We start from the raw sequence: 19,532 nt of genomic DNA on the forward strand, positions 1-19,532 counted from the left end.
CTGCTTCCTTTGGTCATTACTTAGCTCACATCATCCATAAAATGCTTAAGTATTGAATGATTTTTGCTGCCTTTAAATGTTTTATCAGCTTTGATTTTGAAGATTTATAAATAAAGTCGAAGATATGTATAATAAGCACTGAAAATTAAATGTTTGTGAGTCTTCAAACTCGGCTGCTGTCAAGTCTTATAAGGAAACCCTTTGACTGTTAGGTTCTGATAGTATTTTTCGGTCTATTATTGTTACATTTATGTTCCTACACTGCCCTCTTGTGGAGAAATTCACTACATGCCATTTTATTTAGTCATAAAGTGATCACAGTGGGAATTTGTGTGCTCTCTTTTATTGTTGAATACATTTTTTTAGCAAATAATTTTTGGAAGAAATTAATTATCAAGTGATAGCAGAGCAAGATTGACTTTAATAACGACACACTTCACGTTATTTTCCACATAAGGGAAAACATTCCCTGGAGATCAATCGAGTCATCTTATTTTATATGAATTAATACAATTTTCGTACATTTTAATTTACTATTTTGTACTGCACTAGTAAACACTGGGTATTTTTTGTTTAAAAGCAACACAAATATTAAACATTTTAGAGAAACGTCCATGTGAATTATAAATTAGCGAAATTAATGAATAATAATTGAAAGTAAAGAAGATTCTTTTCAGCTCATTTAAACACAGCCTAAGCTGACCCAGTTGACATCAACTTGCAGGATATCTGAGGATATTCATCCTGTAACAAGTCACGCTGCTGACTTAGTCCAAACTCAAAGGATTCTGTTCAGTTTATTTCTAGGGTATAGCCTAGAAATAAATAAATAAATAAATAATAATTAATAAACCTGCTCATGAACTGCTGCTCTTTGATTTGTTTCTTTTTAACTTTATTGGCCTGTTTGCCTTTTAACTTGAAATTTTGTGTGTCAGTCTGTTATTATGCATACATCATATCAAATTAACACTAATATTAACTGATTCTGTATGGTATAGACCAGGTATATCCCTAAGGGGACAGAGTAGGAAATAAGAAAGGTAAAGAACAGAAAAAAATATATAGGAGTCTCAATAAAAAGATTTAAGAGAGGATTAAAAAAAAAAAAGCTTATTATTTGGCTGGCTTAAATTATCCTAATTGGCAGAGAGTTCATAGTCTGGGGGTTCTGACGGCAAAGGCCTGGTCACCGTTGTTACAATGCAGGATTTATGTCCAATCAGCAGAGCTGAATCCATTGAGGGAACGACCAGCCACATATAGAGTTCCTGTAAAAGATCTCTTTCAACATTAGCTGCAAAATCTTATGCAGACTGTTTGAAACTGACAGCCAGTTCAATGCTGGCAGAAATGTTGATGCCTGTTAAAAAAAAAAGCTCCAGCTGGACTGTCAAGCTTCAGTAAAGGCTGTAATAACATGTCAGTATTACATGGGTTATTTATTCAGGTTGTGCAGTATTTATTCATCACACAGGCATACATTTCACACTACAGCTGTAACTCTAAATTAAATTATTACTGATGTCCTGCATTTCGTACAGTCACACTGTCAGTACAGAAGTGGATTGATCTCTAACCAAAGACTGTCCTGAGGCACAGATTGCAGTGAGTGTAAAAGTTAAGTGAAAGAGTTAAGTCATATCAAACCCATCTTCTAAGCTCAAACCAACACTTGGTGCTTACAGTCTACAAGTTGAAGGCAGGATAGTGTCATAACCTGGCTCGTGGGTAATGACAAAAGACAGGAGCTGTACGAGAAGAGAAGGATTTTTTTTTTTTACAAAAACATGTTACGTAAATCCAAAACAAGAGAGATGAGGTGTGTAAAGGCATTATGTGGTGGGAGTTGTTGAAAACTGCACTAACGCAAGAACTGAGCGTCAGCCAGGCTTAGGCAGAAGAGAGCAAGAGGTGCAGGAAGCTGGGCTTTATATCCTGGGTGTAGCGATGGCCCTGGTGATCTATCAGAATGCTTCATCACTGTGGCACCTCAAAGACAATACACAAGAGCACACACCTGCACACACACACTCAAAGCTGGGGTCGTCACAATAGTAACACCTCTGTTATGCCTTGGATATGTGTAACGCACAGAGGAGGAGTGGTGGGGCAAAGTGGCGACGCCTCTGATCTGACATCAGATAGTAACAGAGGGAAGACGATGGCAATGTGTAACATCAAGCTGGCAGCGTGAAGCAACGCTGTGTGTGTGCATGCCTGAGAGAGTGCGTGTGTGTTTGAGAAGCTCCTACTGTGTGAGCACACGTCCAGCTTCTGGTGCTTCTGCAATGCCCTAACACATTATGAAACACAATTGGACACCAATCTAACAGTGATGTGGATACAATTTCTAAGTACAAAGGTATTGTGATAGTGAAACTTTGTAATAACGCTGTTGGGCATAATTGTAGTCTGACACCTACACCAGTGAACAAAAAAACCCCACAAACCAGAGGCCCAGTCCAAAAAAAGAAACTAAATATAATCAAAAGTACCAGCATTTGTTTCACACCAGAGCTTGTTTTAAAATGAAATGGAGGGAGCATAATAGACACTATATGTATTATTATTATATTATATTATTATTACTATATATTCTTCAACAATAATGCTGTTACGTGAGCTGGTTGCCCTAATTGTCTACCTTCTTAAAACAATTTATTTCCAATCATTTTTATTCTGTTTAATATTCTGATTATAGTTCATCAAGAACATGATCTTAATTACATATTTCTCAATTATTTTTGGTATTGTGAAAATTAAAAAAAAAGTATATTTTTCTTTTCCTATGTCACCAAGTTCATTGTGGTAAATATTGTTGTGTGTCTCTGTCTGTATGAGGGAAGCAGGGAGCCTCTCCCAGGATCAATTAGTTCCTTTAGTCATAACAGGTTAGCGGTAGACTGTTGTCCTCTGGGACTCAGCTTGGTAATGAGAAAAACAGATCATGTCCCTATTGAGGAGGAATGAGAAGTTAACAGTGACTTTTCTGTGATTTATTCTCCTGGGTCAGAAGAAATGACAGACTTGTTTGTAATGGATCAAAGGTAGTGAAGTTCATTTTATGATCTATGATGGGGGCATAAGAAGTTTTCTTGCAACTAAAGTAACTAATAGCATTACTACAGTGCAAACTGTGAGTATGACTGCTACAACTACAAATGCAAATTCAGCCAGCAATAATACTGTTAACATAACTAAAGTTACATCTTTTTTTTTTTATCTTAGTCCTAATAAGTATTATTGCATCTTTAGCTACTATGTCACCATGACAACAAGCAATACCAATCTGCACGGTGAAAAAAATGTACAAATCGAAAGTTGATTGTTTGTTAGTGTATTGTTTATTTAATCAAAAGTAGCTTCATCATTGATCATCATCATTAATGCACTCAGTAATGCGTTTCTGTATGTACATCAGGCAGGGCTGTAAACTTACTTCTGTTTCTAAAATGTGTTAGAACACCAAGCTGCCGTTGTTTTGTTTTTTAAAATCCAAATAAACTTTCACAGACTCATCTTATTAACAGGTGATTTGTTCTCTTTGGATACCAACTTGTGCCTCTTTTCTTTGTGAAGACACAAAAAAGTACAAAGTATTTCGGCAGGCCTGCAGCATTGGTTGCATTTTTCAAGTTGTCCTCTTTATTACGTCTTTCCAGACATGTCTCTCTCTGAGGGAATGAGTAAATTACCCCGGGAATTAAATCCATTTATCTGGCAACAATCCTGCATTGCCTTAATATTTAACCCCTTTGGACTATATCCCATGTAATAGCTTGAGTTCAGAGGCATCAAGGCCCTGGAGTTTTAATAATCTCTTGAGGATGCTCCTCTATTGTTTTTGGCACAGGTTGAAATAGATTAAATTAGTAAGAATCGGCATGTTTATGAGGAATACAGAAGTGATGTTTTTTCAATTGATTTTCGAGGTTTCATTTTCAATAGTCAAATGTTGTTATTCTTTGCATTACTTTTGTCTAAATACTATATCTAATTTTTTTGTCAGATCAATATTGATATTGGTATCAACCCCAACAATCCCATGTTAGTCGGCCTTGTTTGTATTTCTTGCTGGATGCCAGGAGTTCACAACCTTTATGACCCCACGGACCAGACAGCAGCTGTACATTTCTGACCGACTGATGGGGTTGCGGTTATTATTATGGCCCCCCTTTACTATATGTCATGTTAAGATTTATAAAGTACATTAAAAACCCAAGGCCAGCTACTGGTCTGAGGCCTGGTGGCTGAGAACCTCTGCTGTATGTTACTGTACAGTGCATGTCTATAACAGCTCCAGGTATTGACTGGAGTCTGTGAATATTGAGAATATCTGTCAATAAAAGAAGCATGTTGTGAATCACTCATCTACCCCTCAGAGGCAGTTTCAGGCATTGGACATTACTATTGATCAAATTACTACAATGTTTATGCTGATAATCTCATTTGTATGCACAAAGAGGCATGCTAGAGACCGAAATGTAACAACTACCCAAAAAATAAAAATGACCTAAAATGTTGTAAAAAAAAAAAAAAAAAAAAAAAAAAAAAAAGGAAAAAAACAAAACCCAGAAGGTAATAACTGGTCGATAATATAACAAAATGCTGAGTCCAAAACATAATAACTTTTTTGGTCAGTTATTACCTTAAGGGGCATTTCGGGTCGTTGTTACATTTCGGGCTCTAACAGGGCATCAATGTGAACTTAACTTCGTACAGCCGCTTTAAGAGTGATTCTTTTAAGTTTTATTGGTCTGAAAAATAACGTAAAAATAAAAAATGTAGTAGCTCAACGAAGTCCAACTTTTTTATTCAACTAAATTCAGCTGTCAAAAACAAAATGCACCCAAACACACACTCTCCCTCTTGTAGTTTGGGAAGCAGCAGTTTGCTAACTGTGTCATCATCCTGCATGACCAGTGTCAACAAACAAGTCATTAACAGCCTCATTAGGCAGAGTTGTTGTGGGTTACAACAAGGGAGTAAAAAAGCTGCTGTGTTGGTGAGATCTGAGCAACTTTCTTCAAGTTTGTTAAAATCTTCCACCACAATAAATGCAGATTTGGCTCCTATTATAGTGATATTGATATCCCTAAAAGATATTGAAAATTCATTAATGAGACACAGGTGAAGTACAGTTAATCATGTTGTGACATTAAAGAATATTAAACTACATTTAACCATCGGCTTTCTTTATTGTTTACTCAGGAGCAACAATGTCCCTTTAAATTGAAAGAAAAAGTGCAACACATTCATCCTGAATATTATCGACATCAGCTGATACGACTTTTTTTTAATCGGGATAACATTTTTAATCATATTGCCAAACCCTTATCAAATTTCTTTCTTACTGTAATACCATAAACACCAACACATCTGTCCATCCCGTATACAGTATCTTCAAAATCCCTGCATTTATTTTTTGAAAATCTAATGTCAAGTATTGCTTCAACAGCCTTTTTATGATATTGGTTTTGTGCTGGCTGGGACAAAGCTGTGATTATTATATGTTTGGTATACCCAGATCATAACATGAGGCATCAGCTATTAATTGCAATTTGAATTAAGCATTTGTAGACGTATTTATATAATCTATATAAACAATAGCTACTTACCCTAAAGTGATGACTTGGTATCACTGTCCTTTGAAAGATAACTTTCATCGTCCTATTGTCAAGTTACCTACAAGTTCAAAATAAATAAAAAATAAATAAATTAAAACTTAATGCTTCTGTGAGTCACAAAGATGTTTCATGCCAAGCAAGGCTCCATACACAATTGCTTGGTTGGATTTTATCTTAGTGTGTCTTCTAAGGATGTCGCTGCTCAGGTATTTTGTTTATGTAATCAACAAATTAAGAAGGTTTGTCTGCTGCTGATTGGCCTAGACGCAGTAGACCAAGGGGACCAGTTTTTATATGTTTTATATATATTTAACATGACCTGAGAAGGGCTGCTCTTATAAACCATTAATGTTTAAAAGGTTAGACAAAGCTTTGAGTCTGACAAAGAACTACAGAATATGATATGAACACAGTGAAGAAGACGTTCTTTGAATTTAACCACTTGACTCTCCTTTTACAATGAACTTATTCAACTCTGCTCTGGGGAAGAACATCACTTTTGTGCATCCTGCTTATTTCATAATAAGCGGTTTATCTGGCATCCCGAATATCAAATATTATTGTGTCTTCTTCTTTTTTGTTTATGTTATTTCAGTGATATCCTAGTTATGTCCTCAGTTGTTTTTACCCTGTACTTATATTTTGGCTTCCACTAGTTTTTATCTTATTAAGTTATCTATATATTGGCTGGCCAAAGTGGCCTCAGTACAAGAAGGACTCAAGGCCTTTAAAACATGCATAGGTCATCTGTCTTTGGTGGCAATCTATTTCATTCCTCTGTTGATCACATTTACCTTGATGGAAAACATTCATCCCAATGCCAGGATCATAAACTTGTCTCTAACTTCCGTCTTTCCCCCCATGTTGAACCCAATCATTTATGTTCTGCAAACAAAAGAAATCAAAGAATCTTTGATACGGCTACTAAAAATGAGAAAGAAATCTCAAATATCGAGAACAAAAATATTCACAATGTAATAGCGAAGTCCCAGCTTTGGGATTTTATTTGTAGACTGTTTGCAGTGGTAAATGTGAAAGGAGGCAATTTTGAATGAAGTATTGAAAGATGTTTTTCTCTTAATCTGTGAAAACAGAAATGAATAATTTTAAGGTTATAGTAGAAGACTGAAAATAGACATACGACATATGGCATACCTCTTATGAAAATGTCTATTTTAGTTGCTGTGGTATCAGACAGGTATCAATATTATTTGATTTTTAAACTAAAAAAAGTGTCAAAGTTCAATTTTTTTGTTCCACGTCAACTTTAAATAACTAAAACTTTGTGTTGCACGCTTAAAAACATTATTGAAGTTTTGCTTCGTACTTCTTTAAGTGAGAGCTACGCATCATGTTTATTTATTCATCCAGTTTTGCCTTTACTATTATACAGTTATGACTTGGAGAGAAACAAATCCAAATCATCTTCAGGTCCAATGAGGGGCCCCTTCCTCCATTGGGGGCCTGGATATTTTAACAGTTTTTTAACATGTGAGAATAAGAGAGCAGTTTGAGCTCCAAGACTATTGATCATTACACAAATGAAATCATTCCTCAATCAGGCTCAGTATGTGCACATTTGCACTTTTTGATGGATGTCCAGATAAAATGGCCATGCTCTCAGCTATCCCTAGATTCATTTGAGCCAACTGTGTTATGATTTGGGTTTTTGTTAGTGTGTGCACTTTTGTTGTTTGCTTTCCCCGTTTGTCTTCTCCTCCTGTGTGCTCCCCTTCCCCTTGATTACAATTTGTTTCAGCTGCACAACCAGGTGTCACTCATTCCACGTCTCGTCAACTCCTCCTCTTAAGCCGGCTCTCCACATGCAGCCGGCGCCAGAGTATTGTCAACCCTCCGTGCTCCCAGTCCAGACCTACCTGCCCCTTCGTGTCCTGTCGTCTCATCGTGTTCACTTGGATTCCACCTCACGCGTGCTGGATTAGGGTTTTTTGAGAGTCACTTGGATTATTGTCTACACTACGCACCTGAGCTTGGACTCTTGCTCATTATTGTCACCAGTGTCACTTTCCCTATTTATAATAAATTGTTGTTGTTACCTGATCCTTGGTCTCGCGCTTGGGTTCTATTCTGGTTCCGTAACAGAATACTCTGGCCAACATGGACCCAGCGGACCAGGATTCAGAGATTAGTGTTAGCTCCCTTCAGTTCGCTCTCTCCTCTCAAGGAGCCATGCTCGGGCAGCATGACCAGGCTCTGCGCAAAATGGTCGAGTCACTGCAGGTGATATCGACAAGCCTCAGTCGTGTTGAAGCGCAGCTAAACCCCGTTCAACCGACTGTTACTAACCCTGTTGTTCCCTCTCCCAGCCAGGCCCAGCCTCGTGAACCGTTCGTCCCTGCCCCAGAGAGATACGACGGAAAGTTGGGTGATTGTAGAGCTTTTTTATTTCAGTGTGCACTTGTTTTTGAGACTCAGCCACTCACTTACGGCCACGATCGTTCCAAGATAGCTTATGTTCTCGGGTTGCTATCGGGCAGAGCTAGGGCGTGGGGAACAGCCTTCTGGCACAACCCGCTAACTAGTCACGTCAATTACAAAGGTTTTTTCGAAGATATGATTTCTGTTTTCGATCATCCCGTGGCTAGCAGAGATACTGGGGATCAGCTGCTCAGCCTTCGCCAGGGTTCACTAAGCGTTGCGGAGTATTCCATTGATTTTCGCACATTAGCAGCAGAGGTAGGCTGGGATGATCAGGCCTTGCAGGCGATTTTTTCAAAGGGGTTAAACGGAGCAGTTAAAGATTGTTTGGTGGGCCGTCCTGAAACTAAGAACTTACAGGAATTAATAACTCTGGCTATCAAGATCGATAACCGCATCCGCGATAGGGAACGAGAGGAGCCCAGTAAAACCCCTGTTAAACCCCTTTTGCTTCCTGACACTAGTTTTACTCTGAGAGATAGTTCTCGTTCAGTTGTTACACCAGAGGTCCCTATGCAGTTGGGACGCAGCCGGCTAACTCCGGCCGAGAGAGACCGTCGCTTCAAACATAGATTGTGTATCTATTGTGGTGAAGGGGGACACCGCTTGATTAACTGTCCGGTTCGGTTAAACTAGGCCACTCACCAGTTTCAGCCGGGGTTCTGGTGAGTAGCGCAACTGTTCTTAATTCTCCCCGTAAACGTGTAAATTTGGAAGCTATCCTGTTAATTAACAATAAACCACTGTCATTGTTAGCTCTTGTTGATTCAGGTTCAGACGCTAACTTTATTGACTGCGAGTTCGTTCGTGAAGCCGGTATTCAGGTTCTCCCCGTTTCCCAGACACTAAGAGTTGATGGTTTAAATGGCCAGTCGCTAGCTCAAGTTGTGAGTGAAACCCCCCCGCTATCGTTGCTGTTGGCAGGTAATCACAGGGAGAGTTTAGCTTTCCACATTATGCCCTCATCTCATGCCCCCATCGTCTTAGGCCTCCCGTGGTTGCAGCTCCATAACCCACAGATTGATTGGTCCAAGGGTAAAATTACAAGCTGGAGTGAGTACTGTCATGCTAAATGCCTTACTTCAGCATCACCCTCATGTAAGACTCTTGGTGGTACTAAGTTTCCGGAACCCCCCGACTTATCTTCAGTGCCCTCAGTTTACCATCATCTAGGAGAGGTGTTTAGTAAGGAGAGGGCTCTCACCCTTCCTCCTCACAGGCCTTACGACTGTTCAGTTGACTTACTGCCGGGTGCCCCGTTTCCAACCAGTCGCCTGTATAATCTGTCAGGTCCTGAGAGAGAGGCCATGGAGAGCTACATAACAGAGTCCCTCAATTCAGGATTTATTCGTCCCTCGTCTTCTCCACTCGGAGCTGGTTTCTTCTTTGTCGATAAGAAGGATAAGACTCTCCGACCATGCATTGACTTTCGAGGCCTGAACAATATAACAGTGAAAAACAAATATCCCTTACCTCTCATCAGCTCAGCTTTTGAACCGCTTCAAGGCGCCACCATCTTCACCAAACTGGATCTCCGTAACGCCTATCATCTGGTTCGTATTAAGGAGGGGGACGAGTGGAAGACAGCGTTCAACTCTCCTCTAGGACATTTCGAATATCTCGTAATGCCGTTTGGTTTAACCAATGCTCCTGCGGTGTTCCAAGCCCTTATCAATGACGTATTGAGAGACTTTTTGAACCACTCTGTGTTTGTTTATTTAGACGACATTTTGATTTTTTCTCGTTCACTGGAGGAACACATTGGTCATGTGCAGAAGGTTCTGCAAAGACTATTAATGAACAAACTCTTCGTGAAAGCTGAGAAGTGCGAATTTCATACCCCCTCAGTCTCTTTTCTAGGATACATTCTGGAGAGTGGTCAGGTTAGACCAGATCCTGCAAAGATCGAAGCTGTCATGGAGTGGGAGACACCAACTTCTCGCAAGCAGCTGCAGAGATTCTTGGGCTTCGCTAACTTTTATAGACGTTTCATCCGGAACTACAGCCAGGTTGTAGCCCCCCTCACAAGACTAACCTCTCTCTCTGAACCTTTCCTGTGGTCTCCTGCTGCACAGGAGGCGTTTGCTGACCTAAAGAGAAGGTTTTCTTCAGCACCTATCTTGGTGCAACCAGACATCCAGAGACAATTCATCGTGGAAGTGGACGCGTCAGACATTGGAGTGGGGGCAGTTCTCTCTCAGAGGTCTTCCTGTGACCAGAAACTCCATCCGTGCGCCTTCTTCTCCCGCAAACTATCTCCGGCTGAGAGGAACTACGACGTGGGAAATCGGGAGTTGTTGGCGGTGAAGTTAGCCTTGGAGGAGTGGCGGCACTGGCTAGAGGGTGCTGAAACACCATTTGTGGTCTGGTCCGATCACAAGAACCTCTCCTACATCCAGACAGCCAAGAGGTTGAATTCTCGTCAAGCCCGGTGGGCGTTGTTTTTTACCAGATTCCATTTTACGGTCACCTACCGACCTGGGAGTAAGAACATAAAACCAGATGCATTATCAAGACAGTTTGATAGAGACAAAGAAACACAAAAAACTATTGACACGATTCTTCCCTCATCCTGCCTGGTGGCTTCGGTGACATGGGAGATCGAGTCAGCTGTCCGTAATGCCTTGAGGGATCACCCCGACCCCGGTGGGGGCCCAGATAACTGCTTGTTCGTTCCTGTTATTGTCCGTTCTCAGGTTCTTCAGTGGGGACATTCATCCAAGATAGCCTGTCATCCGGGTGTTTCTCGGACAACGGACCTGCTCAAAAGACATTTCTGGTGGCCATCCATGAACAGGGACATTAAGGACTATGTGTTGGCTTGTTCTGTGTGTGCCCGGGGCAAGGCGTCACATCGGCCGCCGGCGGGTCTGCTTCATCCCCTCCCTGTTCCGGGTAGACCATGGTCTCACATTGCGTTGGACTTCATCACCGGTTTACCCCCCTCAGAAGGTAATACTGTCATACTTACCATTGTTGACCGTTTTTCTAAATCTGCTCATTTTGTTGCACTCCCTAAATTACCCTCTGCTTCCGAGACCGCTGAACTGCTCACAGTTCATGTCTTTCGGTTGCACGGTATTCCCTCTGACATTGTCTCCGATCGAGGTCCCCAGTTTACATCACAAGTCTGGAGGGCGTTCTGTCAGGCACTGGGAGCTACGGTGAGCCTCTCTTCAGGATACCACCCACAGTCCAACGGCCAGACTGAGAGGGATAATCAGGACGTAGAGGCTATGCTCCGTTGTGTTTGCGCCCAGAGACCAGATAAATGGAGCCAGCATCTGTCATGGGTTGAATACGCCCACAACTCCCACACATCCTCGGCCACAGGTATGGCACCGTTTCAAGTTTCTCTTGGTTACTTACCCCCGTTATTTCCCAGTCAAGAACAAGACATTAACGTTCCCTCCGTCCAAAGTCACCTGCGACGGTTACGCAGGACCTGGAGGGAGACACGAGCCGCATTGTTGAGGACTAGGGAACGGAATCGTAGGTTGGCTGATCGCCACAGGGTTCCGGCACCTACCTACACGCCAGGCCAAAGGGTCTGGTTGAACTCTAAAGACATTCCCCTTAGCGTTTCCTCTAAAAAGTTGGCCCCTCGGTTCATTGGTCCCTATGAGGTCTTGGAGATAGTGAATCCCTCAGCGGTACGTCTCAGACTTCCTCCTGCACTCAGGATCCACCCCACATTCCATGTGTCACAACTAAAACCGGTTAACACCAGTGAGTTTAGCCCTCCGGCCGTCACCCCTCCACCCCCCCGACTCATCGATGGCCATCCGGCCTTTACGGTTAACAAGGTGATGGACGTTCGCCGCAGGGGACGTGGTTTTCAATTTCTTGTTGACTGGGTTGGTTATGGTCCAGAGGAAAGAAGCTGGATATCTAGAACTCTGATTTTAGATCACTCAGTAATTCGTGACTTTTATCGGGACAATCCGGGAAAGCCGGGTGGACCGCCAGGAGGCGGTCGTTGAGGGGGGGGTACTGTTATGATTTGGGTTTTTGTTAGTGTGTGCACTTTTGTTGTTTGCTTTCCCCGTTTGTCTTCTCCTCCTGTGTGCTCCCCTTCCCCTTGATTACAATTTGTTTCAGCTGCACAACCAGGTGTCACTCATTCCACGTCTCGTCAACTCCTCCTCTTAAGCCGGCTCTCCACATGCAGCCGGCGCCAGAGTATTGTCAACCCTCCGTGCTCCCAGTCCAGACCTACCTGCCCCTTCGTGTCCTGTCGTCTCATCGTGTTCACTTGGATTCCACCTCACGCGTGCTGGATTAGGGTTTTTTGAGAGTCACTTGGATTATTGTCTACACTACGCACCTGAGCTTGGACTCTTGCTCATTATTGTCACCAGTGTCACTTTCCCTATTTATAATAAATTGTTGTTGTTACCTGATCCTTGGTCTCGCGCTTGGGTTCTATTCTGGTTCCGTAACAAACTGAGAGGTTAAAAAAGTTTTTTTTTGTTTTTTTTTAGCTTGGGAGGGAATGTGTGTAAAACATAAAGAGCAACAGTTATAGATAGCATGCACTCTTATTTACTGTAAGTGTTTTAACACTTTAATTTCTCTTTAATCATTAATCAAAGTAATATTGTACACTTTTTTAATCATGCAAGTTTCACATGTACATAAAAAGCAGTACTAATTAATCTCATTAGATTTTTCTCTTTTTTCATATCACAATATATATCCCTGAAAGAAAAGGTACTAAATTCCAGTTTCATCAAATTAGGAAATGTGTTGTGGAGAGCTAAACAATATGCAACAACCCCCAATAAATTGAGTGAGTAATGGGTAAATGATTGCTGCTATCACAAATTGGCACACCCAAAAAAGTCCCTTCAGTTTACTTACTGAAATACATCAAATTAATGTTAAAAAGCTGGCACTAATGATGGCTGGCTCACATGTACTGTCCACAGGGGAATATTTATTGACTGCCCTTATTTCTAGTCACCTCAGACCAAACATTTAAAGCCTGACAGAGCTCTGTTGCTGAAAAAGAGAGAATCGTTTTGTTCTATCTAAACACTGAAAGAGAACACATCACTGTCTGATGCAAAGAAGAGGATTCTATTTTTTTGAAATCACAATGAACTTATTCAACTCTGCTCTGGGGAAGAACATCACTTTTGTGCATCCTGCTTATTTCATAATAAGCGGTTTATCTGGCATCCCGAATATCAAATATTATTATGTCTTCCTCTTTTTTGTTTATGTTATTTCAGTGATAGGAAACACAGTTGTGATGGCTGTAATATACTTGGATCATAATCTAAGAGCACCAAAATACATAGCAGTTTTTAATCTGGCATTTGTGGACCTGTTTGGAAACTCTGCTCTGGTGCCAAAGCTTTTGGACATCTTTCTGTTTAACCATCACTCCATCCCCTTCAACGACTGTTTAACTTTCCTTTTTTTCTGCTACACCTGCCTTTCCATGCAGTCATTTAATTTGGTTGCACTCTCCTACGACAGACTGGTCGCCATTATCTTCCCGCTGCACTATCAAGTAAAAGTAACCCACAGGTTCATGCTGTCTTTGATTGCTTCTTTCTGGACATTCATAATCATTGCTGTTTTAATTGCTGTTTGCCTTCTTACAAGACTTTCATTCTGTAAGTCTGTAATAATCAATAGCTATTTCTGTGACCATGGCCAGATATATCGACTGGCTTGCAATGACCACTATCCTAATTATGTCCTAAGTTGTTTTTACCCTGTACTTATATTTTGGCTTCCACTAGTTTTTATCTTATTAAGTTATCTATATATTGGCTGTACGTTGGCCAAAGTGGCCTCAGTACAAGAAGGACTCAAGGCCTTTAAAACATGCATAGGTCATCTGTCTTTGGTGGCAATCTATTTCATTCCTCTGTTGATCACATTTACCTTGATGGAAAATATTCATCCCAATGCCAGGATCATAAACTTGTCTCTAACTTCCGTCTTTCCCCCCATGTTGAACCCAATCATTTATGTTCTGCAAACAAAAGAAATCAAAGAATCTTTGAAACGGCTACTAAAAATGAGAAAGAAATCTCAAATATCGAGAACAAAAATATTCACAATGTAATAGCGAAGTCCCAGCTTTGGGATTTTATTCGTAGACTGTTTGCAGTGGTAAATGTGAAAGGAGGCAATTAGATAATAATGATGACATAAAAGACATCTATGAATCAAGGTCATAGTTTTAAGGTCATAGTAGATTGAAAATAAAGTATGACTTCAATAAAGATGTATGAAAAATCAAAAAGAGAGCAGTTCTTGTTTTTAAAAAAATGAGGGCAATTTCTATGAGAATATCTGAATATTTGTTTCTGCTTTTTTGGACACTGAAATCATTTACTGATTACAAGTTTTATTAGCATATTTGGGTTTTGATGAAAAGCAATAAATAATTCATATTTGCTTTAGTTTTCAATCACTTATTATACAAAAATGGTATAGTGAGACAGTGTGTGTTTCAACATTAATAACAACCTTTATTTAAAGAGTGCTTTAGTTCTTTACAAGGAAAGAAAGATAAAGACACTCATGATGAAACAAGACTGTTTGTTACACATTTTCAAGATGAAGCATGTACACTTAATGTTTTGATATCTTTGCTTTTGCCATCGTTTAATCTCTTCAGAAGAACTGTTTATTTTCTCGTCCTTTAGTCGTCTTTAATATCTCTATGACAACACCATTTAGGGGGTAAATGTGTTGACTGATTTTAAGCCTAAACATGTCATTATGGTCACCTTTGAGGTTATTGATTGTCACTCATAATCAATGTCTTTGCTCAGAAAACTGCACAAACCTGTGTATTAATCACAGATATCCTGCAGTTATTTAAAAGACAAAATTAAAACATTAGGCATTTGGAAAAGATGAGCTGTTGTTGAACTATATGGTTTGTTCTAATATGTTACAGACAGGAACATTTCTGTGAAGGAAACTGCTCACTGTACTTTTCTGCCCCAGTAACAATCTTCGAATCAGGATCTGTTCCACAGCCTAATGACTGATTATTTTTGCTGTTCATACTGGTCATTTGATCGACAGTCTTTAAATTCAAAGCCAATTAAACTTAGTTTGAAATTTTAAGAAAACTTTGTTTGTCTGAACCCTCCGGGCTCTCAGACGGTCATTTAGATCACACTCAAACACTGAAATTCAGAAATTTATAACGATTAATCCAATTGTCGATCACATGTTTTAAATACCATCATTTTTCATTCTTAAAAAAGTGTTATAGTATATTTGTAGTGTCTTGACCTAAGGGTAGGACAGACAAGGGAAAATGAGACAGGAATACAGTGAACACATCTACTCTTAACTTATGAGAATGTATCTATGACAAAGGACCATAAATATTTGACTTTAGTAAAAAAAAAAAAATGCTCCAATTACTGAACTTCATCGAGGTTCGTGCTCAATTGATTCAAGTCAGTGGGCAAAATGAGCCTTCTGGGGGTAAACTGACCTTCCTATTTTTCAAGTTTTTATGTAGGCGTAACTAGAAATAATGGCATACCTCTTATTAAAATGTCTATTTTAGTTGCTGTGGTATCAGACAGGTATCAATATTGTTTGATTTTTAAACTAAAAAAAGTATCAAAGTTTTGGTATCGTGTCAGCTTTAAATAACTAAAACTTAGTGTTACACGCTAAAAACATTGCAGTTTAATTTAAACAATAACAATGAAACACGTAGGGTAGTTAAACAGTTTTTAACATGTGAGAACAAGAGGGCAGTTTGAGCTTCATGACTGTTGCAACATTGCACAATATAAACAATCCATGATTGCATGGAAATATGGTTGGACCGTTCCGTTTAATAATAATAATAATAATAATAATAATAATAATAATAATGATAATAATAATAATAATAATAATAATAATAATAATAATAATAATAATAACAATAATAATAATAATAATAATAATAATAATACATTTATTTTGTAAGCGCTTTTACAGGAGCTCAAAGGCACTTTACACGTGCAAATCACACAAAGGACAGTTAAAAACAGCAAAAGACAGTATAAGACAGAAAAACAGAAAGAAAAGAAGGGAAAGAAAAAAGTTATGTATTAAAAGCTAATTTCAAAAGGTGAGTTTTGAGCATGGTCTTAAAAGTTGGGAGGTGTGTGCAGGAACGGATGGGTTTGGGGAGTGAGTTCCAGAGGGAGGGGGCAGCGACGGAGAAGGCTCTGTCGCCCCAGGTTCGGTGCTTGGTTTCCTTCAGATGAGCGGAGGTCACGGGAGGGGGTGTGGTGGTGAAGCAGGTCTGTGAGGTAAGGTGGGGCCAGGTTATTTAGTGCTTTGTGTGTGAGGAGGATGATTTTGAACTGTATGCGGTGAGTGATGGGGAGCCAGTGCAGGTCACAGAGGACGGGACGGGTATACCCCAATGCATCCAGCTGATTTGAATATGTTGTGGTTGTCCCTCTATTTTCAGCGAATACACAGAAAACCTGTGTTATGGCTTAACATTGTTCAGTGTTTTTGAATTCTAGTTAAGAGAAAAACACAGTTTAAGTTAAATTGTTGTCAGACTACACAGTGAGCTGTCCAACACTGCCCTCTAGGTTTCAGACACAGACATTACAGTTAACAGAAACATCAAATGGAACATGACAAGTGTACTCGTCATTTTTGCTACACACTGATGGCAGCACGTAATAGTTAGCTTACAGTTAGTTACTTTGCAAATATAAAGTGTATTTAATGTTGTCAACCACTGTCTTGTTTTTTTTTTCTCTCCCAAAACTATTGATTCAAAAGTATACATATAACACAAAACCATATCAATATCGAAGTCTACTTTACATCTATACTTTTGTGAATTTAACCCCAATGAGGGCGACATGCCATAACAGCAGTGGTTGAAGAATATTTATTCCAGAATAATTTCGAGAGCAGGTGGAAATTACGTTGTCTTATTTTTTTATTTTTTTTTATTTTTTTTTTGCATTTGCTGAATAGAATTCATTTGTTTTACTTGGTCATGTATTGTTTATAAGGGCAATTCTTTTACTTTGGGATTTTGCTCTTCAATCTCTAGAGAGATGCAATTTTCTGTAGTTTGAACAGTTCAGCAGTTTAATACGTCTTCTCTTTATATAATCTGATTATGTCAATTTCAGGTGATTAATTCCATGACATTGACTTTACTTCATGTTAAAATAATACTCCCACAGCACATCCACAATTACTGTATGAGCTTAGCAGGATTGAGGTTGAATGTGTCACATGAATCTGTCAGGTTTGTTCAAGCTGGTATTTCTTTGTCAGATCTTTTATGAATTTCGGTGGCCAAAGAGCCTTATCAGGACAACCTCAGTGTAGTTTGATTTTATCTAAAGATACGAATTTGATTTCTTCTACATAGATAAAAGTAGAAACAACAGGCTACCAAGAAATTAATTGAAATCAATATTGAAATGCATGTGAATAAACTTTCTACTTTAATTTTATTTTTATTTTCATAATAGTATATATTTTCATGGCAGTAGTTACTGTATCTCAGTTGATAGTTGAACATAACAATGTAATAAATCCCAAGACAGTCACACATGAGACATGTATGGGATTATGAGTGACAACGCTAACTACACATCTCCTGTCTCTCTGGGACAAAGGAAACATATAACCGTCAGACCCTTCACACATGGAGCCACAGGAGTGAACTACACTCTTGACTCACAGGTGAGTTTAACATATACCGTATTCAGCTTTAATCAAATGGTAAAACGTTGTTCTCGTTCAAAACATGTTGTGTTTTTTTTACAGGTGTAAAAACAGGTGTCAGCAATGGAACCAGAGGAAAAAGCTGCCATCGTATTTAATGCCTCATTTGTTCGTCCTGAAAAGTTCTATCTCAGGGGTTTTACCAACATGCCTCATGCAAAGTATTACTATGTGTTTTTGTGTTTTGTCTACATCATGACTGTTCTGGGGAATGGCCTCCTTCTTACAGTCATTTACCTGGTGGAGTCCCTGCATACTCCTAAATACATGCTGGTGTTTAACCTGGCTGTCGCTGATTTGTGTGGCAGCACTGCTCTCGTCCCAAAACTCTTGGACACATTTTTGTTTAACAAAAGGTACATTGTCTATGAGACGTGTTTGAGTTACATGTTCTTTGTTTTATTCTTTGCAAGCATGCAGTCATGGACACTTGCCACAATGTCCTATGACAGATTCATTGCAATTTGTTTTCCTTTAAGGTACCATGTTATTGTGACAAAACCAACTATTGGAGTAATGCTGCTGTGTTTATGGCTTTTTGTACTGAGTATTATCGGACCCATCATTAAGCTTATTGATCGCCTCTCATTTTGTAGATCTTTAGTGATAGAGACTTTTTTCTGTGATCACTCCCCTGTTTATCGTCTGGCTTGTAATGACACCTCTATAAATAACATTATGGCATATGTTGCTTTCATAACGTTACTTTGTATTCCTCTTATATTGATAGCATTAACATATATTTGTATTTCCATAGCCCTGAGCAGGATAGCGTCAGGACAGGAACGACTCAAAGCATTTAAAACGTGTAGCTCTCATCTGATCCTTGTGGCAATTTTCTTCTTACCAATATTTGGCACCAACATAGCAACAGTGACGTCCGGGATTCAGCCAAATGTGAGAATACTTAACTCCTCTCTGACACACACCATACCTGCTATGCTCAACCCAATTATCTATTCTTTAAAGACCGAAGAAGTGCTGAACTCTATTAAGAAGCTTATCAACAGAAAGAAAATTAGTAACACAACTAAGAAATGGTGACCTCTTCTTCACTTCCATAATTATTATTTAAGGAGTGTTATCGTAGCATTGTTCTGTTTTTGCTTTATAAACTCAACTCTTACTTAAGTGAACTGCAAGTATATTCAAGGAATGCATTTTTTTTTTATCATGTGCTTTGCTGTAAAAAGGGACATGGTATGCATTATATTTCATGAAAGGTGATTTCTGTGCAAGTGAAATTGCTGTTTCTATTTCTATTTATCAACTATTTTGGTCAAAGATCCACTACATTAACTTAATTAATCACTGTTTTAAAAATTTGAAAATGATCAGATGTTATAATTTCTGTCTTGAGAGTTGGATCTCCCAGATTAACCTTTGACTTGTGAACAAGCTCATTTCTATTCTGGTTTAGTCCACTCCATGTCCATCAATCCACTGGTGCTTGAAGTTAAACTTTTACGACTAATTTAATGTCAATCCATTGTTTTAGTTGATATTTGAGGATAAAAGGAACTGCTTCTGCTCCTTCTTTGGTTTGAATGCTTTTATGATCATATACTGTATGATCATAAACTAAATGTCTTTGGGTTTTGACTTTTGGTTGAATAAAGAAAAATATGTCAATATATTCCAATTGTTCCAATCAAGTTATTACAAAATGGTCTCTGATTTTTCAGAAATGTCATAGTTTTTGAAAGACTG

General features: G+C 39.1%; 2 protein-coding genes across 2 annotated transcripts; both read left to right on the plus strand.

Annotated features, from left to right (window-relative positions):
- Positions 1-13,170: 13,170 nt before the first annotated feature.
- Positions 13,171-14,154, plus strand: LOC306831203 (olfactory receptor 1f45-like; the record flags this gene model as incomplete). The annotated part of the gene is made up of 1 exon (XM_079355156.1): positions 13,171-14,154. The coding sequence occupies one exon, from the start codon at positions 13,171-13,173 to the stop codon at positions 14,152-14,154; it is 984 nt and encodes a 327-aa protein (XP_079211282.1).
- A 3,731-nt stretch (positions 14,155-17,885) lies between these two features.
- LOC306831204 (olfactory receptor 1500-like) lies at positions 17,886-18,866 on the plus strand (the record flags this gene model as incomplete). The annotated part of the gene is made up of 1 exon (XM_079355157.1): positions 17,886-18,866. The coding sequence occupies one exon, from the start codon at positions 17,886-17,888 to the stop codon at positions 18,864-18,866; it is 981 nt and encodes a 326-aa protein (XP_079211283.1).
- Positions 18,867-19,532: the final 666 nt, after the last annotated feature.

This window comes from Symphodus melops (assembly GCF_947650265.1).
Source record: "Symphodus melops genome assembly, chromosome: 11".
In the NCBI taxonomy this organism is placed as follows: domain Eukaryota; kingdom Metazoa; phylum Chordata; class Actinopteri; order Labriformes; family Labridae; genus Symphodus; species Symphodus melops.